Here is a 24,544-nt window from a genome sequence, read left to right on the forward strand (position 1 = left end):
ATGTAGGAATTCAGAAGGACATAGTCATGTACGTACGGACGTTTATCTCGTTTGAGCCATTTGTGGAAGTAATATAAACAATTACACCTAACCTTAACCACCGAACGTGTATCTATGCGTTTGGCAGGATGGGAATTCATAACCTATCTGACTTGCATAGACCTAAACAGGAAATAGGAGGTAGCAATGTGAAATACATATTGATAAAGGAAATATTTACTATTACCATGATAGCATCGATTGAAATGTGACTCAATGAAAGACAAAATAAACACACGTTATAAAGCTTTATTGCAAATGGAAATTAGATAGTGAATACATCATTAAAAAGATACAAGAAAAAACATAAATATAAAAATATTAGAAAAAAGGCAAGATATCTTTTCCGCGAAAATAGTCGGCCGTGCGTTAAATTTGCATTTTATATGAAATTAAACTCTAATAGTACACATCTACATGTTTTGATATACAGACATGACAATATAAATCACAGGCTAATTATATTAACAAAAATACTTTGTATATGATCACAGATGATTGAACAATATATAGAGACTTTAAGTACAGGAGCCTGACTACCAAACCATATCTGTAGGTAAGAACTATTGCATATACATATTATTGATGGTAGTATATAGTTGTAAGACATGAAAAAGAAAACAAGCTAATTATCAAACAATGCTAGTTCCATCGTTTATTTTTTGGGGGAATGAAAGAGTCGATTCATGAATGAATGAAGTAAAACATAATTAGCATTTAACATGTGTACTCTAGTTGATCAATCACATTCGTATTTTATAACTTATATAAAATCATATTACTGTATGGTTGTCGGACAATAATACAAAAGTACTTTCCACACCCATTTGTTTCGTTCATCACTTGTCGTGTACAAATATCATATACAAGGTAGATTTTATATAACGTTGTATTTAAATTGATCTGATTGATTCTATGTATTCTTTAAAAAAATACTCCACAATTCAAGTCAATAGAGAATATATACTCGAGTATTACCGGCAATCAATTCGAAACAACAAACGTCACCCGAGTTTAAACAAGACAAATATATACAATATCAACCATCTACATTGTGCATGTGAAATGTAAATAAAAACAGCGTTCTTGATCAGAACAATATACATGACCAGGACCAATAAATATCTTGTCCATAGCTGGAATCTGTCATAGAAATACAAGTCGCACATCAAATATTTAGAATGTATATTAAACATGAAGAACCTTTGATACTACCAGAATTCGGGCACCTGATAAAACCCTATATTTTGGGAATCTAGGGTTGTCATATTCTAATCTGCAGGATATTTTATTCTGTCTTGAAAAAAGAACAAAGTCAAAAATGTCTTCTTTCTAAATTGACACTCTTGATATTCAACAGAGTACGTGATATACACTACTCAATGTATATTCAATCCAATGTTTTAGCACATCTCCATCGATCGTTCCAATATACATACATCCAAATGTTTCAATTGTAATGATGTGTAGATTTACATGAAGTGTTGGTATATACACCTTGGCTTCCTGAAAAACAAAACAAAAATCACGCTGAGTAAGGTTTGCTGAGGGAACGGAAATGAAGGAATTAATAACAAAGATGCCAACATGTTAGCTTAGTCCTAATCCAACCTTGAATGAAATGGGAGACTTTTCACAATGGGGGGTTTATGACCACATTGAATAATTTTGAAATACAATTAATTGCAATGCTTCGTTGTCAGTGTCACGCATCATTCAATACTATCATGTAACAAAACATTTTACCAGATGCAGTGTTTTGCAACTCATCATAAACATTCGCCCTTGACCGCCCTTTCAGTGACTCATAGTTTCTGCAAATAAAAAAGGAAATAAAAAAGAAACGTGCTCATTTTCGATTGTTAAAAAAAATACCAACATGTCATCATGATCATAACAAAAAAATCAAAATTCAATAAAACGTTTACAAAATATTAACAAAAGAAAAAATACACAACACCTCATGTAGCAGTACAAGATGATGAAAACAAGATGTTCCGGAAGAGAAAGCGTCTTTTAATTCAATGGCAAAATACTCCAGGTTAATCGTGCTCAATCCAAGTCAGTAAAATAAGAGCAGGGTATATAACAACGGAACGAACAGGCAAACGTCATCTCGCTTATGGAAATGATCATTATGGCGACCGTTATCAACTTGCGTTCCTCAAGGCCCTGCGATTCCATATATTCCATAAGTATGTTTGAATTCATACTCAGGTCGATGAAAGGGGTTTTTCGATATTAGAAGTCTTTCATTGAAGGTTTCAATGCAATATGTAGCTGAATGTTTTTTGATAATGATTATGCCACCAGTTACTATATTCTAGATATACCACAGTTAGAAGGAGAGGCAGAATAAGAACATGTCTAAATAGCTCTTAGGTCACTTACATGCAGTTGTCGCATAGTTGTTTGAAATGAAACACTTTGGACGCAACTACAGGAAATGATAAGACTAAAATTTTATATACGATGACTTGTTAGCTTTGACAGATTTCTGGTGTAAATATTCATGATGTTGACAGCAACCTTTCCTTATTTTCAAACACATTTTTCATAAATTGCCGCGAACCTACTATTCGTACAGACAGATTTCCTGGAGCAGTATTCGTTGAATTAATTTAACACTTTTGTAATATGGAGAGAGTTAGTGAATAAAACTTAATTTGAGCAAGTTGAACACAAAATAATTTCGGTAAAGTCTCCTTGAGGTCTTCAATCTTGACTGTGAATCCGATACATGTATTGCAATGCCAGTGTCCAAGGCTACGATAATGTCTAATTTTACCAATAACGTCAGAGTAACTATATCCATGGCTGGAAAAATGTCCAACAGTCCAAACTGTCATAGTAACCGTATTTGGCATTAATACAGGCGTGTAATATATTGTTATCCATGTTGTTTACGCTATCGTGTGCAAAGTGTATGCTTATTAGTAGGGTAGTATATTTTCGAAAGTGCAAAAGATATAATTTTATTCATGTGAATGTCTTTTCAAATGTTCCTATGTAAAACTGTTCCTTTGTTTGAATAAAAAATATTCAGCCATTACATTCAGTAGTACTCACCTGTTATCTGTTGCATCATCGTTAGTATCTGCAAAAATGGCAGATGAAAAAGTCTTTGTTATCATTACGATTTAATGAATGTGAAATAAAATGTCATGGCAAATGTTGTGTATTCGATAACATCTTGATTGTTCAGATGTATTATAAACTTATAAGTAACGAATAATGTGATATAATGTGCTATTTGGTGTTCAATTTATCCAATGAGAGAAAATCTGCAATGTTGATTAAATGGTTATCAGTAGTTTTTCATTTGTTTCCTAGTGAATGTCAATAATTAATTGTATTCACATGGAAAGAGGTCAATAGTTTCATTTTTAACGAAGCCTGCCTTTATAAAAAAATACATAAATGAACAAAATATCATGAAAAATGCGTTTCGTAGCTAATTGTTCAAAAGCTTATTCATCATAAAAGCATTATGTATCTTTACCTTGCTGTTGATTTCCGATTTGGCCGATTTCAGAGTATACAGAAGGCATGCCAATATCACTTCTGTCAAGTTGTTGGTATGATCTTATCAAGGTAGAATAAAGATAGTGAATTACTCTTTTACTTTTCACCTGTAAAACTGCCATAGATGCATGCAACTTATCATAGAACAGCTCACATGCTTGATGTTTAATCTACGTATGTGGTTCATAAGATTCCAAATATTTAACAATTTATCTAACAATCAAAGCAGATTTACAATTGTTGCTTTAACAAACGAAGAACTTTTTTTAATGAATATGAAGTTTGTAAAACGTATTTCAGTTATTTGGGAAAACTGTATTGAATGGAAACACTAATAGTATAGAAAATGAATCAAATGGAATCATTTACATTATAGATACTGAATCAAATGAAACCAAATGTTATAGATGTCTTGGAGTAAATCTTTTTTCAATTTTTATGTGCCAAAATTTGTACAAGAACAAGAAATTGTAGTGTCCTAATGTAAATGAAAATGATTTTTTACCTTTCATCGTCCCCTTGAGAATGAACATCTTTATATCAAACAAAACGAAAAGAACATTTCAGAATAACATATACAAAAAAGACACATTATGTATCAAAAACTAATAATGCATATCAATAAATAGTTATGTTTATAAACACGACAAAATACCTGTACGTTCAACTTTTAAAGTGGATCGCGGTTACATAGATAACTGTCATTGTTAAATCATAATAAACGAATAATATTGACAGAGTGTTTTAATTAATGAGGTATCGGAAACAAATTATGATAACATTTAATATCCTCCGTCCAACACCCCCCTCCCCCCTCTCTGTATACTTTTCATAATCTAATAAGAACCCAGTTATATATATATATATATATCAACAATCAGTGTAGATTGTCTGTTTTATTTTAAATGTCATTTAAATACTTACTTTGTTCGCGAAGTTGTACGTTATCAACCTTCTTGCCCTTCAAACGCCGGCCTTTGCTGAAATTATGAACATTCAAACAATAAACGTCAATAACAGACATGAATTACATGTTGTTCAATGTTACTCACCCGCGTGAGAAAATTACATAGGGAATTTTTTTTAATAAGAAAGAAAAGAATAATGTATCATTTAAAGCCGATGTTCACTTACGTTAATGGAAGTCGACCATTTCCTGGAAAATAAATGTTAATTCTGAATTACTTAAATAAGTACACGAAAAAGCATAAAAGGTGTAAGATACGATGTGTTGTTGCGGAATACTTAGTATTGATCACATAGATATACATACGAGAGATGAAGATTCCAAGTCCAAATGTTAGCGTAATCATAAGTCCACCAATGCATGTCAGCGCAACTCCTGTTATACAGATGCTGTCAGTACTACAGGATTTACCTAGAGTAAAAGGGTTTGCGGTTTTATTCACTTAATATACTCATCCAGTATCGTTCGTCTGAATCCATGTATTATGAATTAATTATTGTGACGTCACAGCTAGCTAATAGAATATCGTAACACCCTTGTATATATACATTGTGAAGTAACAGTTAAAGCTGATCGAGATGAATTTCGACAAAATTCTGAAGGTGGATATTAAACTGTACTGTGTAAGATATGTCTTAATTGTATGCACACTATGAAACACTTATGTCTTCATTTTGGGAATGCTTTTTATTTCTTTTTTTTAATTGTATATGAAAGGTCAAGGTCAAGGTAACATTGTCAAAAATGTTGCTATCACCGTGAAAGGCATTGTCACAAGGAACACACGTGCCAAATATAGAAGCCCTCCCTCTTACGGCTTGATAGCTGTTGGCAGGGATAGTGTTGACAACATACAAACAGGCAAACTCACAAATAGATGAAAAACAATACGCCACGATCATTACTTTTGTGTTAAAGAAAATTCTACACATTATTATTTAATATGTCATTCGTAATTAATATATTTGTTTTGTCTTAGCTCCAATTTGTCATTTCTTGATTTTCATTACATAAATCTCTCATAGATAAGAATTTCAGAAAAATATCATTAACAAAATATCTTCAAAAACAAAATGTATTTCATATTGGACACAAGATATAGTACCGTACCTTCCAGAACTTTGCATCCAGCTGTTTCAAGTGATGTACGGTTCGCGTTAGAGTTGTAAGCTATGACCTTAAAGAAGTATAGCCTGTTTCCTTCGAGATTGTCTATAGTAACATTGTAAACGTCATTTTCGTCTGCGCTCTTTTCTGAAATATCGGTGGGATACGTAAGTGACCGTATGAAGTTATCAGTACTGTATAAAACATGGAAGTAGTTTGTGTACCCTCCGTTATTCCACGATACATGGACGGAATATGGATTCCCACAACTGACTGATAAATTCGTTGGCGGTCTGGGATTTCCTGTAACGAATCCATAATATCGATACTATACAATAGAGTAGAGATCATAATCAACATGACAAATACAATATATTCCAAACTATTTGAAACAAAATAGTAACGAATTTTGTGAATACATGATGGTGTGTGTGCAGGGATAATAATATTTCCATGGAAAATATTTTTCATTTAGCCTCCCGCAAATTAGCTCATAATTAAAAGATGACACAAATGCTGGTTTGTTACTTTTGTTCCATTGAGTATTATTACTCCTTATTTATATATTATATTCACGCTGCAAACATTCGGAATATTTCCATGAATGCTTGATTCGATACCTTTACACATTTAAGCTTATACACATATCAATGTATTTACACGGATATAAATTAACTGCTGATGCTACATTTGAGAATTCGTCTTTATAAATAAACCAAAAAAGAAGAAATATTTATGATCATCGCCATGTTAACAAGATTGGTGGATTCAGATGGTGGGGCATTGTGATATTTTCAAAAATAAGTTTATAGGTCCTTTAAGGAGGAAACAGCTACTGTACCTGAACGCTAAATTATCAAAACGTGCTATTCACTTTTGTGTCTTTTACACAGTCTTATAAGTAGTGTATATAGATAGTAAAACTTTACAGTGGCGATTTTACAATGATAATTATATTCTATATAGATTAAATATCCCAGCGAAAATGTTATCTTTCAATAAAATACTCGGTACCATTAATTTAAAGCGGAGTTGTCTACCTTTTGCCAGAACTGTGAAAGTCAGTGAGTGACTGCCTTGACTGTTTGTTGCCGTTACATTGTACACGCCAAACCATGGTTCTTGTATATCTGCACGTGTCCCAACTGATACTGCTGACAGATTCATCATTACGAAGGAAGATTGTACATTAAAATTGTTTCTTCCATCAACAAGATCAGTGACAGCTGCTGTTGTTGGTGATTGAAATGACCAACTATATGATGGCTCTGGATTAGACAGGAATCTAGCAGGAATGACTAGCGTTTCCGACGTTGCTAATAAAAAGGTATGTTCAAGTGCAACTCTTTGGTCCTGGCGAGGTTTACCTAAATGAAAAATATAACAACATATTACAACTATGGCAGGTTACAACATTCATTAACTAAATACGTATTAATTATCAAAATATTTGGGTTTGGATTATGATTACTTTGACATGTTGGTATATTCCTCCTTTTTCCCCACATGGTTCCCAAGTTCCATAAGTACACTTTATTAAAAGACCATATTTTATGTAATTAAGTTAATGATTACATCAATGCGTGTATTACGTCTATAATCGCACATAGTATGTGCAGTTTATATTCATGTAACAGAAATAATTTGATGTTATTTTGCATTGTTTTAAACGACTGAAACAATCAAGCAATGTTTTCCATTTGGTGGAAAATCTGTTTCAAACGGCCGTTAATGTATGCTTTATGGTTATCAAAATGGAAAACAAAAATAGCATCGAAAACCGAGAAACAAGAATTTGCAATAAGTACGGAAAGTACTGTTCTTTTCCAGTGCTATATAATCGGTAGTGAGATAACATTTATATCTATAGGTAGTTTGTGAATTTGACGGCTCAGTTTATAGAATAATAGAAGTCACAGTACACAACATGAATTATTTGGGAATCCGACTCATGACGGTTATGTTAATTGTTTTATCTGTTAACATCCTTTATCCAGCAACGGGAATTCGAAAACAACATGTAATGAGTAGTTTGACTTTTAAAAATGTTAGGAATTTAAATATCGTATTGATTATTGGAGAGCCTCTGTAAATGCTTAATTTGATTTTCTTTACTGTATAATCACAGCTGATAGGAGTTCAGCTCCAGGAATTAATGTTAACAAAAAGTGATCAATGTATTACTTCATACGCGTAAAGATAGTTTGACATTCGCATCGGAAATGAAACTTACAGAGAACGTTGACAGGTATGTCCCTGGTGACAGCTGTTGCAGACATGCTGTTCCTTACGACGCAGGTATACAGTCCTGTGTCCAGACATTTAACGTTAGTCAGGGTAAAGGTACTCTCTAAGACGTCAGGGGTGTTGAGTAGAATAGTGTTGTTAGCTTTATAAAGCCACTGTATTGTGGACGGAGGATAACTCTCCACAGTACAGATCAGTGATTTAGATTCATGTTCTCTCATGTCAACATCTCCTCGGCTGTAAACAACATCGATAATTCGAGGTGGAACTGAAATGCAGAGTATTTTACGTTAACAAGCATTGAGTACTAATCAAGCAAAACACGGCAACAACCTTTATACATTTTTTCTCTGTAATCGTCTGTTAATTCCTTTCTTATCATCAAGTGTGTGAACTTAAACCATTACAAATATCAATCTCAAGTTTCCAAAGCAAGATGGTGTTGTAACCCAAACATACATTAAATGAAAAGGAAGAAAAATCCAACACCAGTTTTAGACCCCAAGTAATCTGTACGTAAACAATAAGCATTCTAAAGAAATTATTCGGAGAATGGTAATCTGTATTACCTGAACTACTTACACAGTGCTGTATTGTAATGAGTTGTAAATGCTCATTCTGTTGACCCAAAAGGCTTAAGGCTTAATTAACTCTAACATGCATGTTGTTTTCCTGCAGAGCGTGTTAGACGTTTTTGTCACACAAAGACAAGAACCTGAATATATCCATCTGAATTAATCATTTATTCTGTTAAGACGTCTACTTAAGATACTTTTTTTTTTACTTTAATGTTTTCAGGAGATGGACACATTAAGAAATATTGGTGTTATTCTGATTTGAAAAAAGAGGACAACGCTCACGTGATTTTGTTGAAATCTAAACTTAATGGAACATATTTAAATTATTTATATATCATTCCCCTATTTGGTCTCATGCTCCTGTCCCATCGATATAAGGTATATCAAATCACACATATTTAAATTCCCTTCATCATAAGTTCCTGTATTTTTAACTGGGACAAAATCCAATCATTCCTAGAGATTACCTATATAGAATCTTCTGTATTTCCCCTATTGTTACACTACCGAAGGGGTCTAGACCCACTGTTTATACATAATTTATTGCTTAAACTTCATCCAAAGAATTATTCCTGATATAACTAGATTTTTTTTCTGCTTTCTCAAATTGAACCGAACCCTTACTGGCAAAGAGTTTCGAGACCCACCTTTTAAACAAAATGGTATCTCCTTCACACAAGAATGCTTCAGACAATCATTCCAACATGAAATGAAGGTTTTTTTTTTAAAAAAAATCCGTATTTCCCTTCTTGAGCCCTGTCTCTACCCTTCAGGGAATCAGAGTCTACCATTTATGCGAAACTGATTCCCCTTCACCGGAGAATGCTTAAGATTAAATGTATGTATAATCCAGTCATTATTACAGGAGGGGTAGGACTTCATATATTTGGCCCCGCCCCTCCTGCATTAATAATGTTAAGATCGTTTCGTGATCCTTGAGATATGCATTCAGAAAGGTTAAACAGATCCCGCCTCATCCACCATTATACAAAGTTTTCTATACGATACCGACCTTGCTCGTGTTATTATTTTGTTTTACGTTATAAAAGAACAACTCATTAGCATATACGTATGTGTTTGCTTGAGACATTAAGCTGTTTATTGATATTGGGTCTATTTCATTCGGCCCGAGAATTCCAAAGAAACAAAGTCGTATCTTACATCTGACAAAAAGGTTCCACGTCTTAGTGCCTTGACTAACAGTATTACTGGCTGTACATGTGTATTGTCCAGCATTTGTCCTCGTGGCCATAGATAGACTCAACGGGTTCGGGTAATTCGTTCCTGATTTAGACCAGGTGTAGGTACACAACGGTCTACAGTCAGCAGAGCAAGTGACATCTGTGATGGTATGATTTTCAGCGACGTCAACGGTATCTTGTTGAGGTTCAAATGAAATGCTGTCCCCAGGTCCATCTGAAGAATTACATTTTCATTCATATACGAGGTTGAATTTGCGTCTGGGTGTCAAATTGTAAATAGATAAACAGATAGATAGGTATTCAGATAGATACATATAACGATGGGTTGTCAAAGGTCGGAATTCTTGCTTGTGCTGTTAATAATTTACAGGGTAAATATTAATGGTAATACATTTACATATCAATAATAATTGAAAGAGTACAACATATCTATCACATTATTCACTTATTGTATTATCTACCAAACTTATCACTTCATGTTATATGTGAACGAGTCATAATCAGATAAGTTCCTAATCTACTGCAATGCTCACCAATTCAGAATAATGTATCTTTGCAGTGCTAAATTTATAGTTCACAGAGCTGTTATTTGTATTTATGAGTTTTCCTCGCCTTAGCAATCATTACATTAATATGTACAAAGACCATAACACAAATAATTACTATATGGTGAATTGCTTCAATTACTTTCCCTTTTTCTATCAGTCTTTACATTTTCATGGTAAACTCATAGACATTTACGTCACATATCTTTAAAAAAGACAGTGCTGGTAATATCATGAACACTTTGTCCACATATTTACATTTTCTGGTGATTATATTAAAACTACATTTTCTATTATTAACCATATTAACAAAAAAATATCTTGTCAGTGATACTGTAGTACTTATGAAAGGGTTATATTTGTTTACATTTTAGAATATGACCTTATATACAAATGATAGAGAAATCACGTTGGGATATCTGTGGTGTTACCAATATTTTAACAGTCATTATCCAAGACGTCTGTCAGCTGTTTTTTCCTAACATCGAACAGACACATCATTTTAAAGTAAATACAAATGAAGTATACGTAAAGATTAAAACTGAACCATCTAAAAAGTAAAGTAAAAAAGTGGGAACAATTTTCAATAATTACACATTTATCCGGTTCCTTTTTCTTTATTTCAAAAGGAACAAAATTGTACTTACAATGTACGGAAACACTGACTGTTGAAGTTGATTCCCCAGCAATATTTCTAGCTGTACACTTGTACGTCCCGTGTTCCGACGTCTCCAGTTGTTCCAGTGACAATACAGGTGAAACAGTAAAGTTGGTATTGTCCGGTCGTGTCCAGACGAAGGTACAGCCAGGTCTACAATCCGATGAACATGTGATATCTGGTAATGTATCGCCCTCTGTCCTGGTGTATGTAGTGTCCGGCGGTGACAGAGCTATGGACGTACCGGGACCGCCTATAATGATATTGTTTTGTTACTCATTTTTATGTACAATCTCAATTAGCAATATCATTTACACAGTCCTGACCACGCTATAATAGTATCTGTATATAGTGTGGTGGTGGGGGTTGAGGCAGAATAGAATCCGTCTTCAGTCGATGATGCTTCAGACCAAATTTGCATAACATCAACTTCTTCCTTTTAAAGAGGAAGGATCTTAAAAAAATACTCTATCCAACATATCGCGATATATGGGACTCATATCTACCGTTTATACAAAAGTTAATCAGTTTTACTTCTACCCAAATTTTAACAATTCCCTGTCATTTCTAGATGGGCACATTGCTTCATTTACAGCCTATGGTATTTAAATGTCGTAGTTGATCACATATTCAAGGGTCTGTTCCCGTCATCAAGATTTTTATGTGAGACGTCGTCAAGAGACAGACACGTGGTTTCTGAAGACTCAGGTTGATGTAAACTACGGGTTTTACGATCGTCGTACTGATCTCGTTGAGAAATATTTTATTTCTTTGTATGATATGAAGCTAAACATGGTTGATGTTCGTTTGGTTGCATTTTGGAACCTTATAATATTATTAATAGTAATATTACTTACTTTGATTGATCAATATCTACATGGCGCGTTTTGGCGATAAGGCAGACGAAACTTACTCTTGGGGAACTACAGATGTTATTTTCACTCTATTTTTTGCATGAGTCTCTGTGTCAAAATATAAATTGCCCAAGATTTATTGAAATTTAGTTAAGATGATGATTATATAAACACGTTGGTATGGTCCTATAGCAATGTTACGAAATTTCCCTTTTTTGTTTATAGGCTGCAGGCACGAAGGAGAAGTACGATTAAAAAGTTACACCCATTTTATTTCTCTATTTGGGAACGCATTTAAAGAGTAATGAAAACTAAAATCCAATATCATCAATATTCCTACCCCCGTTGAAGTTTCCGACCAAATTTGATTGAAACCCACTCATACATTATGGCAGTGAAATCCCTTTATGGTTGTATGCACAATATTTACATCAACGAAATGTTTAATCGGACCTACAGACAAATATTTTCAACTTTTCGGAGCTACATCTAAGCGTATCCATGTTTTGACACGGCAAGGACAGTGACGGAGTTAACAACTGCTGAACTTGCAAAGGAACCGGCGATTATTCCACCTAAACGCCACGCATTAAAAACACTAGATTTAAAATACAGTTCAGATGACTTTCAATCGTAAAGAAAGGTGTCAACATGTGATCATTATGTAAAGTCATTCCTAATTTGATTTTGCTGAAGCATAGTAACTTGTTACTTTGGCATCACCTATGATTTTAGACACTGAATGTTGAGAGTGTTGTGAAGATGTAGTTTTGGGTTGAGTTTTGAGTTGGTAATCATAGTAATCCCAAGTCGGAAACCAAGTGGGAAATTTTGGTGTACATTTTTCATTTCTTTACTGTTACCAATGGACTTTTGTTGATGTTGAACTCTGCTGTGAGTTTCATCGGTAACTCTTCGCACTGAATATATATATTTCTATATGAAACTGCCTCTGCATGTTTTAGCTTCCCAAAAAGTCACACAGAAAACAGTGATTACGATGTACGTGACTAACAGATCTCGTATGTTGATATTGTAACCCTGGTAAAATGCTAACTGCAATATACCACTCGGCTAGAGAGGACTTGGTTGAGCGTCAGAATAGTACACCAGGGGTCCCGGGATCGATTCCTAGTGGAGGCATGAAAATAGATAATGACCTCTGTTACATTGACGGCCATGTAGGGACCCGGGAATAGTACTTAGCCATGCCCCACCAGCATAGCAGTAACCCCTGGAAACTCGAGGACGAGTTATTTTCTGGAGGGGGAGGTTGTACCCTGGTAAAATACTAACCACAATATACCACACGGATAGAGAGAACTTTTCATTAGCTCGATTAGTTGAGCGTCAGACTGGTAAGCCAGGGGTCCCGAGTTCGATTCCTAACGGAATCAATAAATAATGACCTCTGTTACAATAAACTGACCAAACATTACTCCAAAGGAAAGTTTCCAGTTGTCAACAGTGATCAGTCATATTTCATAGGAAACTTTGATAATTCACATCACAATATCTGGGTGTGTTATCATGATATCTTGTATAACAGGTTGCACACATGTGTTATATACACCTCTGTTTATACACAGAATTAAACATACACAGAAATAGTTAATTTCCCCAAATATGACGACTCGACCAAGGTCAGTAGTACTAAGATGCACGTATTTCCTTATTCTAAAATATATTTGATGCATGTCACTGGTTATTATTATCCGGTATCTGTGCTCAGTGGCCAAAGGTATATCAGTTGATCCGTTAGATAACAGCAGATAAAAGCAGTACAGGTAAGTCGCAGAGATTGAGATCGATAATATGCCAGATCAGAACACCGAATATATTTTTCAACAAATGAAATAATAGTTCATTGATAATGATTATGATTTGATAAATTGTCTTGTGTTCGAACATACCAAATTGTATCCAGTATATTTTATATATAACTGTCGTTTTGCTATGTTCGCGTTATTTGTATGTTCCATTGTGGTTTGTCATCCGTTTCATCTTTGTCTATTATTATTCTCTTTATTTCCTCCTTTAAGAAGATTTCACAAAAAGAACAACATTAATTTAGTGAAAGAGAACGCTGAATTGGCATACAAATCAAAATTATTACCAAGATATTATAACATTAGGATTATTATAGTAATTAAGTCGTTCCAAAATCACATCGGAACATTGAAGTACATCATTTTTGCAATAGTGATTATTATAACATAAGCATAATAATGATTAAATAGTTACAAAATACCAAAGTAACATATAAGATGTATCATAATTACATTACTCATATATATATATATTGCACTTAATGATAATTCTTTAGATGTAATTTGTATCATATACATTTTAGCCATAATATGCTTTAAGCATTTTTGAAATATAATGGACTGAATTAAGGTAAAACTGTGATATTTCTTTTAAATTCAATTCATACATTACTTGTCCACCAATCAAGATATGGAATAGGTCAAAATCTGAGTGATTATGTAAATATACGCTAAACTCATGATCACTGATATTGATCATTTGACACCATAATTGATCTCGAATTTCTTCAGTAAAATTGCACTGTAAGACTATATGAGTATACACATCTTCATACGTTTGGCCACATCTGTGACATAATTCAACTGTGTTTACATTTCTGATGGACACAATAAGTTTCATAATACTACCTATGGATTCCTTATTCTGAGGAAACTTAATTAATATCTTCCACAATATGTGTGGAGCTAGTTTATTATGAATTAATTTAAATCTATAGAACTCGCGGTCATCATCCATTCTTTCTTTCCACGAGTTTTCTTCGTATGAATGAACTGTACATTTTACTTTGTTCTTCCATTTACTCTTTGAAGGGAAAGATCCGCGTGCTAAACATTCTTTTACCATTTCATACAGATCATATTTTCTCAAAACTCGAACAACATCATTCATGAATCCGCGATCATTCAAATTACTTTCATGCATATTAGTGCTTACATCCGCCATAAAAAGGCGAGTAAAACATACAGTACAAGACACACTCTCTTTCCCTAAATTACACAATCTTCCAAAAAATGTTAGCTTCCTAATATCTATATATGATTCTAAGCTAAGCCAACCAAGCAAGCTGCTACACATATCCGTTCGAGTCCTCATATGGAACCCCTGAATCGATTTGAGAATAAAACGTTGAGTTCTTTCCAACATTAAAACTTCTGCTTTTGCAAGACACCATAATTCACAGCCATATAGGGCTGTTGGATAAATTCTTGTTTTAATTATTTTACTTACTGTTATGGGGTTTAATGCACAAGGATGAGCACCACACTTAATGAGGCTCATCACACCACTCTTTAATCTGTTGCATGCACGTATTGTACGTTCTGTACTGTTGAAATTATTGTTTAACATGACACCAACATGCGTTATATTTTCTACTACTGGAAGAGGATGCTCATACAGATACAGTTGTATACTTGACCCTTTCTGCTTTCTTCTAGAAAAACACATAATATTACTTTTCACTGCAGAAAACACAAAGCGCCACTTTTTACTATAATCTTCACACACGCTTAACATGTGTTGTATACTTTTATGTTGTGTACTGACTAGACAAATATCATCTGCCTGTGTTGGTATATTAATTCTTAAATCGGCAATAATAGCACCCATTCCACATTTTTCAACACAATCTAGTAAATCATTAATGAAGACGAGATACATTTTTGCAGATAATGCGCTCCCCTGTAAGATTCCCCTTTCCATCTTTATCCATCTTGATCTTAAACCATTAAATAAGACACTACTTCTTATGTCTGTATATATTGCTTTCAAAATGTGCCATGACTTAGCAGTTATTCCCAATTGATGTAACTTATAAAGTAAACCGTCATGCCAGACAGTGTCAAAAGCTTTGTTACTGTCTAAAAAGGCTACAAAAACGTTTTCACCCCTTTCTACATTATAATGTATACATTCCTGCAGGTTAAATGAGGTTAACAAACTACAGAGCCCTTTTTGGTAAGCTGATTGTTGCTTATTTGGAAAAGAAACAGAAGAAAGAACTGGTTCCAATCTATTCGCTAAAATCATTTCGAACACTTTAAAGATGACTGGTAGAAGAGTTAACCCCCTATAACTATTAGGATCATCCTTAGGTTTAGGATGACCTTTGTACAATGTGATAATAGTCCCCTTCTTCCATCCATATGGTATATATTGACTCTCAACTACTGCATTGAATAACTTTGATAAATGAGCAAAAAGGTCTGAGTTTCCCAATTTCAAGTGCTCATATACTAGACCGTCCATACCTCCTACCTTATTTGATTTTAGATTCCTGCAGATTATTTCGATTTCAGCTTGCGTGATTGGATCTTTTAAGAATCTCTCATCTTTCAAATCTTTTCTTTCTATTTCTTTCACTTTACTTGATATATGGATCCTAAAGTTTTCATCAAATATACTATTAGAATCATCTTTAAAAATTCTCTCAAAATGAGAAGCCCATTTATCTACAATAATTTCCGGGTCTCTGAAAGTTTTTCTGTCACATCTAAATTCAGTTTGGCAACGTCTTTGTTTTGTCGTTTTATTTCTGATTAAATGCCAAAAAAGTTTCTGATCTATGTCATTTGCTCGCTCAATTTCTTTTAATTGATCAGACATGTATTTATCGAAAGCTTGTCTAAGGTTTCTCCTGAATTCTTTCTTCATCCATTTATATTCTTTATAACTGTTCGAACAATCTCTAGGTCTACCTTCAACAATCCATTTTTGTCTGCTACTTTTCATATTACTATGAAACTGTGATAACTGATCATTCCAGTATGGTTTTAAGTAGGGTTTGTATTTCGACACAGGTACAGATTCTATGGACGAATTATATATAGCACTCACAATATCACAATAATATTTCTCAATCACATTCTCACTTAGACTCACATTCTTATACTCAATATTCTCAGCTCCTACAATCTTAATACGAGCTAAATTCCGACTTAAAGCTACTTTATAGTTCTCAGCTACAGCTCTTTTCCAACTAAACCGTGTTTGTTTTACATGATTATTTAAGGAAGCATCTACTGGTATTCGAATTGAACTGATTACAGGAACATGTTCCGACAAATTAAGTTCACTTTCATCTAAAATTGACGCACTCTGTACTAAATCAAGGGAGCTTGCTTCAATGATAATATGGTCAATAAGTGTTGATTTACCCGTTTGGGGAAAAAACGAACTAAATGGACCTCTACACGTATTTTGTACATTGATGGATATCAAATTACACCGGCTTAAAAACTCCTGAAAAATCTTAGACCTATCATTTTCAACAAAGCTACACCGAGGACCTTTAATCTTGACATTCATATCGCCCATAAACATAACCTGCCCCTTCTCAGAATAAACTGAGTATAGGCATTCCAGAAGTTCAACATGTTCTGTAAACATTTCTATTGTTCTAGACGCGGCAGGCATATATACAACAAAACAATACAAAATCAAATCGTCGGAAAGAGTAATCTCTGCTCCAACTATTCTTGGACTATCTACCTCTATTTCTTGTACTCTGAAAAATGGTTCTTTGTACAACAGAGCTACACCTCCTCTAATGTTACATTTGTATTTGAACGGATCTCTTTCAAAAACGGGTTTAGCTATAACACTATACCCTATGGATTTAAATGTGTTGAAAAAAGACATATTAAATTCACGTAACCAGTGTTCAGATATACCACAAATATTAATGTTGAATTTCTTGAGACAGTTCACTAGGTAAGGTGTTCCTGCCATGATACCCTCAATGTTCCAACACAGTGCGTTCACAAAGTCAGCCATGCCTGTGTTCACTCAAAAAAAAAAAAAAAAAAAAATTCACGCGGCTGCCACTCCCTCATGTAAATTCCTTCAGGCCAGAAGGACTTGTTACTGATAATCTCCTCATCTTCCGCCACGATATTGAGTTGTGCCGAAGCGGTATTTTTCCAACGTTTCTCAAAGTATCTAATCCATGTTACACGTACGTTTGCCTCTTCGAGATAACTTCGCATAGCGTTTTCAGAAGATATGTGGCGGTTAATACCATGTACATAGAAACGTTTGATTCTCCTTCTTGGCTTTTGACTGAATCCTACAAATCGATTTGCCACCGGATTGCAAACTGAAGAAGGAAAGTGGACCCTGATAGACTGTTGCGACTCTGCATCAAGCTCGTGACGCCTTAATACATTGTTGTTTCGCCTATTGTGAAGAGATTGCGTAGAACCGTTGACAGACGTGCCTTGCCTACCAGCCACCTCAATGGACTGATTGGAATCCTGAGAAGTGCCCGGGCCTGATGCAGTCTTGGCTGCTACACCTTTTGTGATATCTTCCTGGTTTTCTGAACACAGGACCTCAAATCGGTTGGATGTCACGATAGCCGGTATCGCTTCTATTGTACTCGAGTTGATGTTGGCTCTGACAGGATTGATATCTCTCTGTACTTCTTTACGTACTTTGTCGATTTGTTTCTTGAGACTAACAACTGACGTTGCACATGACTTGATTGAGTCTTTTGTCTCATCTAGGTCGGATTCATGACACTTCATGTAATTTGTCACACGCTCTGACACCAATTTCAACGCACTTTTGACACTAGCGACACCGTTAAGTTGTTCATCATCATATCTTTTTACTATGTTTTTCATGTCTGCTGTAGATTCCTGTGCGTCTTTGAAATCCGTCTTCACTTTCATTAGCTGTTTTTCTATTTTGTCTCGATGTGTTTTGCTTTTACGTATATTTTCTTCAAGAGTTTTAATTGAAGACGACACTTCCTTTTGAGTCTTGCTGTTCTCAGCTCTAAACGAATTTATTCCAGCAAGATTATCGGTGCAGTTTGCATTCGCTTTCTCTACATCTTCTTGCAGCTTTGCTATGGATTGCTGGTAAGTAGTACAGGCCGTTTTACATTCTTCTAATTCTGTTTGAATTCTCTTTACATCTTCTCTGTACTTTGTCGCCCTGTTTTTTGCACTTTCCTTTTCCTTTAGTAAATCGTCAATTCTCGAGTTCAGATGTTTAATTTCCTTATTGTGATCACTTTTAAGAAAGTACAAATCGCGTTTCAGGATTGCGACAGATTCCTGAAGAACACTGAAACCTGCTATTTCACGAGCGCCAATGTTTTTAGAGTTATTAGAAGGTAACTGGGTCCTCCTAACCCTCGTTGGGACAACTTCTGATAGCTCATCCACAAATTCGCCTTCGCAAGCGCGTACGAGTATAAAACAATCACGTGCTAATTTGGCTTGCATTGTCGGAGCGTTTGGTGTCCTAGTTTCTTTTCTTTTTCTCAAATAACCTTCTTTGTAAGGGAAATCGTCGCGAGAACAAGCTTTTTCAAACAATGAGTCACGCAGCAATTCAATATCCGCAACGTTATCACTTGTCAACCGTCGTATCTCGTCGACTAACAGCGTTTTCGGGCAATCTTTTGCCTTTTTCAATCTGCTCCATATATATGTCTATAGTACGTTTGTTTTTGTCCGTTGTAGTCGACTCCCCACTATAGCATACGTTGTCATCATGCACCTGATTACAAATCACTAAAGAGTCACCATCTACATAACTTTCCTCAAATTCAGCATGGTCATCGTAGATTTGACCATTTTGCCAAGATGACGGCTGCATGTACACTTGGCTGACCGGTAATAGTTCTGTGAGTGTATTTGTATCTGAGCGTTCGATATCACCCACTTCCCCGTCATACTCCATCCTTATTGGAATTGCATTATCAAAATATTCACAAAAAGGTAAACAATTCAAAACTATAGGCCGCGTACTTGCCCTGGGCACGTCTGTAGTGAGTGCGCATTCACAGGTATGGCCAATGCCACACAGGTGAACACAGAGTCTATTTATAGATCAATGTGAATACAATTGAGTGTAGCCCATTGTATTAACTAAATCTTTGAAAAACGCATAGAATTGCACATTTATCGACGATATGAGTAAATCACTTGATACCACTAACCATTACTAACCTCTGAACCATTTTGCTGTGAAAACGTCGCTGTGTTTCAGTCGATAAGAGACAAATTATTTGGAGCTTGCACATACGGTGTGATTCCCGTGACTCCGCGCCACGTAAAATATATTAAAATATTTTAACAGTCATTATCCAAGACGTCTGTCAGCTGTTTTTTCCTAACATCGAACAGACACATCATTTTAAAGTAAATACATATGAAGTATACGTAAAGATTAAACTGAACCATCTAAAAAGTAAAGTAAAAAAGTGGGAACAATTTTCAATAATTAAACATTTATCCGGTTCCTTTTTCTTTATTTCAAAAGGAACAAAATTGTACTTACAATGTACGGAAACACTGACTGTTGAAGTTGATTCCCCAGCAATATTTCTAGCTGTACACTTGTACGTCCCGTGTTCCGACGTCTCCAGTTGTTTCAGTGACAATACAGGTGAAACAGTAAAGTTGGTATTGTCCGGTCGTGTCCAGACGAAGGTACAGCCAGGTCTACAATCCGATGAACATGTGATATCTGGTAATGTATCGCCCTCTGTCCTGGTGTATGTAGTGTCCGGCGGTGACAGAGCTATGGACGTACCGGGACCGCCTATAATGATATTGTTTTGTTACTCATTTTTATGTACAATCTCAATTAGCAATATCATTTACACAGTCCTGACCACGCTATAATAGTATCTGTATATAGTGTGGTGGTGGGGGTTGAGGCAGAATAGAATCCGTCTTCAGTCGATGATGCTTCAGACCAAATTTGCATAACATCAACTTCTTCCTTTTAAAGAGGAAGGATCTTAAAAAAATACTCTATCCAACATATCGCGATATATGGGACTCATATCTACCGTTTATACAAAAGTTAATCAGTTTTACTTCTACCCAAATTTTAACAATTCCCTGTCATTTCTTGATGGGCACATTGCTTCATTTCCAGCCTATGGTATTTAAATGCCGTAGTTGATCACATATTCAAGGGTCTGTTCCCGTCATCAAGATTTTTATGTGAGACGTCGTCAAGAGACAGACACGTGGTTTCTGAAGACTCAGGTTGATGTAAACTACGGGTTTTACGATCGTCGTACTGATCTCGTTGAGAAATATTTTATTTCTTTGTATGATATGAAGCTAAACATGGTTGATGTTCGTTTGGTTGCATTTTGGAACTTTATAATATTATTAATAGTAATATTACTTACTTTGATTGATCAATATCTACATGGCGCGTTTTGGCGATAAGGCAGACGAAACTTACTCTTGGGGAACTACAGATGTTATTTTCACTCTATTTTTTGCAGGAGTCTCTGTGTCAAAATCTAATCTGCCCAAGGTTTATTGAAATTTAGTTATGATGATTATATAAACACGTTGGTATGGTCCTATAGCAATGTTACGAAATTTCCCTTTTTTGTTTATAGGCTGCAGGCACGAAGGAGAAGTACGATTAAAAAGTTACACCCATTTTATTTCTCTATTTGGGAACGCATTTAAAGAGTAATGAAAACTAAAATCCAATATCATCAATATTCCTACCCCCGTTGAAGTTTCCGACCAAATTTGATTGAAACCCACTCATACATTATGGCAGTGAAATCCCTTTATGGTTGTATGCACAATATTTTACATCAACGAAATGTTTAATCGGACCTACAGACAAATATTTTCAACTTTTCGGAGCTACATCTAAGCGTATCCATGTTTTGACACGGCAAGGACAGTGACGGAGTTAACAACTGCTGAACTTGCAAAGGAACCGGCGATTATTCCACCTAAACGCCACGCATTAAAACACTAGATTTAAAATACAGTTTAGATGACTTTCAATCGTAAAGAAAGGTATTAGAAAACCCCATTATTAAAATTAAAAAAAAAAAAAAAAAAAAAAAACTGATATACGTCATACTGAATAGGAAAATATTGGGCTTCAAACTTTTCAGAGTCGTATTTTCACTTTTTGGTTGATCTCGAATCTTTGTATAGGCACCAAATGCTAGCTTTACAGGAAGTGAAATATCCTTAATGTCAACATGTGATCATTATGTAAAGTCATTCCTAATTTGATTTTGCTGAAGCATAGTAACTTGTTACTTTGGCATCACCTATGATTTTAGACACTGAATGTTGAGAGTGTTGTGAAGATGTAGTTTTGGGTTGAGTTTTGAGTTGGTAATCATAGTAATCCCAAGTCGGAAACCAAGTGGGAAATTTTGGTGTACATTTTTCATTTCTTTACTGTTACCAATGGACTTTTGTTGATGTTGAACTCTGCTGTGAGTTTCATCGGTAACTCTTCGCACTGAATATATATATTTCTATATGAAACTGCCTCTGCATGTTTTAGCTTCCCAAAAAGTCACACAGAAAACAGTGATTACGATGTACGTGACTAACAGATCTCGTATGTTGATATTGTAACCCTGGTAAAATGCTAACTGCAATATACCACTCGGCTAGAGAGGACTTGGTTGAGCGTCATGAAAATAGATAATGACCTCTGTTACATTGACGGCCAGGGGTACTTAGCCATGCCCCACCAGCATCCTCGGGATAAAATACTAACCACAATATACCACACGGATAGAGAGAACTTTTCATTCCTAGTGGAGGCATTAAAATAGATAATGACCTCTGTTACATTGACGGCCATGTAGGGATAATTCACATCACAATATCTGGGTGTGTTATCATGGTATAAATGCACACATGTGTTATATACACCTCTGTTTATACACAGAATTAAACATACACAGAAATAGTTAATTTCCCCAAATATGACGACTCGACCAAGGTCAGTAGTACTAAGATGCACGTATTTCCTTATTCTAAAATATATTTGATGCATGTCACTGGTTATTATTATCCGGTATCTGTGCTCAGTGACCAAAGGTATATCAGTTGATCCGTTAGATAACAGCAGATAAAAGCAGTACAGGTAAGTCGCAGAGATTGAGATCGATAATATGCCAGATCAGAACACCGAATATCTTTTTCAACAAATGAAATAATAGTTCATTGATAATGATTATGATTTGATAAATTGTCTTGTGTTCGAACATACCAAATTGTATCCAGTATATTTTATATATAACTGTCGTTTTGCTATGTTCACGTTATTTGTATGTTCCATTGTGGTTTGTCATCCGTTTCATCTTTGTCTATGTCATATTTTTTGTATCAAAGGTCATTTTATTTCGACGTTAACCTGTGTTCCGGTCATTGTTCCAACTGGCCATGAAACCACGAACACGTTTTTACCTAGAGAAGCAATGCATTCTGCACGTGTCATAACTTAGCATTGAGAAACAAGATTGAACTTGAACTTATTGTATGTTAATTAAAAGATATGCCACCAGGATTAAGTTCGTCTATTGTAACTAATATATACATACATACACGTATACATGTTAATGAATATGACGTCACATAATTTAAAATATTACTATTCTGTCATCTATTGGAAAAACAAACATATATTTTGGTTCACATGATATTAGAACATCGTACCCATTCATCACATTTCCTACTATCGTTTTACACCCGGTAGTTGTAACTTTACAGATAACCAACATCATCTCTATTTAGATAAAATAGTATCACGTTAACGTGTAAGTCTGTAATTGATATCATATGATTGTTATATCACGACTCTATATACAGATACTGTAAAATTATCAATGGAGTACTTACGTAGTAATATATCTATTGTATTGTTCTCTTACTTGCAACTTTGAGGATGAAATCAGCACTATCCAGTGACGGGTTAGGTAGGTTGGTGTTAGCACGTCCACAGAACCACACAGATCCATGGTCTTCAGTCTGTGGCTGTATGATCAATCGGAACACTGTACCGAGGCCTCCAGACGTTACACAAGAACAGACATCCGGGGTACAGGGGACAGGCGGGAATGCATTCATGTTTAAACATTGATAAGCATCTACTTGAACATATCCTTCTCGAAATGTCTCTTCAGAACGGCGGAAAAACCAAACCCTCTTGGCCTCATCTGGTACATCACACGTCAATGTAAACCCAGACCCTGGTACAGCGTACACAGACGACCCCGTCAGTGTGACAGCATCTGGTATAAATAACATCAGTTATGAGTATTGATATAATACAATATTATATGAATAATTTATAATAGTCACGAACTACGACATAACACTATTCATTTGATTGATACCCTTGCTCTTACGAACAGGTTTATCTAGGTAAATTTATCGTCATTAGAATAATGAATTGAGATCTTAATTAAAAAATAGTGGAGACATTTTTATATTAGAAAAGGGGTTGAATATTTACAGAAATTGTACTCGGATATGTACCGAAAATGAATAGGCATCATCATCATCATCATCATCATCATCATCATCATCATCATCATTATCATCATCATCACTAGGTTTCAATTGATGAGGAACAGATACTTCCTGTATAAACTTATTGGCAGACACTCAACAATTACGCGATATGATCACCAATCACAATATTTGCACGCTTCTATAAAAATAAACAATAAGATTCCCTTACTCACAAAACAATTATTTCGCTTCCGATTATCAAACCCGTCTGTTTTAGTAAAGTACGTAAAAAATCACAGTATGATACTGAGGGATCGTTTATCTTCCAGTTATGGTGGCTTATACCTGACATTTCGCCTTTTTATTGAACGTAACTGGAGTTTGAATCAAAGTTCCGTATACGACCTATGAAAAAACTATGATATTCTTAATTTCTATCTGACATCGTGACAGACACTCTCAACATCAGTGACACTTCATAGTATTTTTTTATATCAACATGTGG

At 34.9% G+C, this 24,544-nt stretch overlaps 1 protein-coding gene across 1 annotated transcript; it reads right to left on the bottom strand.

The window, feature by feature from the left end:
• Positions 1-1,268: 1,268 nt before the first annotated feature.
• LOC132562745 (hemicentin-2-like) lies at positions 1,269-24,391 on the bottom strand. The gene is made up of 15 exons (XM_060227503.1): positions 24,385-24,391; positions 23,457-23,816; positions 20,069-20,332; positions 9,625-9,879; positions 7,872-8,153; positions 6,679-7,005; positions 5,642-5,941; positions 4,838-4,942; positions 4,699-4,720; positions 4,489-4,544; positions 4,070-4,097; positions 3,542-3,624; positions 3,109-3,136; positions 1,786-1,853; positions 1,269-1,545 (listed from the first exon to the last, which is right to left on the bottom strand). The coding sequence occupies exons 1-15, from the start codon at positions 24,389-24,391 to the stop codon at positions 1,490-1,492; spliced, it is 2,241 nt and encodes a 746-aa protein (XP_060083486.1). The 3' UTR covers positions 1,269-1,489.
• Positions 24,392-24,544: the final 153 nt, after the last annotated feature.

This window comes from Ylistrum balloti, unplaced genomic scaffold (genome assembly GCF_031769215.1).
Source record: "Ylistrum balloti isolate Yb309-2 unplaced genomic scaffold, AGI_CSIRO_Ybal_v1 Utg371500, whole genome shotgun sequence".
NCBI classification, from domain to species: Eukaryota; Metazoa; Mollusca; class Bivalvia; order Pectinida; family Pectinidae; genus Ylistrum; species Ylistrum balloti.

Excerpts from the sequence above, each read along its gene's own strand:
- LOC132562745 (XM_060227503.1), bottom strand. Across the intron at positions 20,333-23,456 it reads TTTCATCCTCAAAGTTGCAA|GCGGTCCCGGTACGTCCATA; the intron begins GTAAGAGAACAA and ends ATATCATTATAG. Across the intron at positions 4,721-4,837 it reads ACTTGGAATCTTCATCTCTC|GAAATGGTCGACTTCCATTA; the intron begins GTATGTATATCT and ends TTTATTTTCCAG.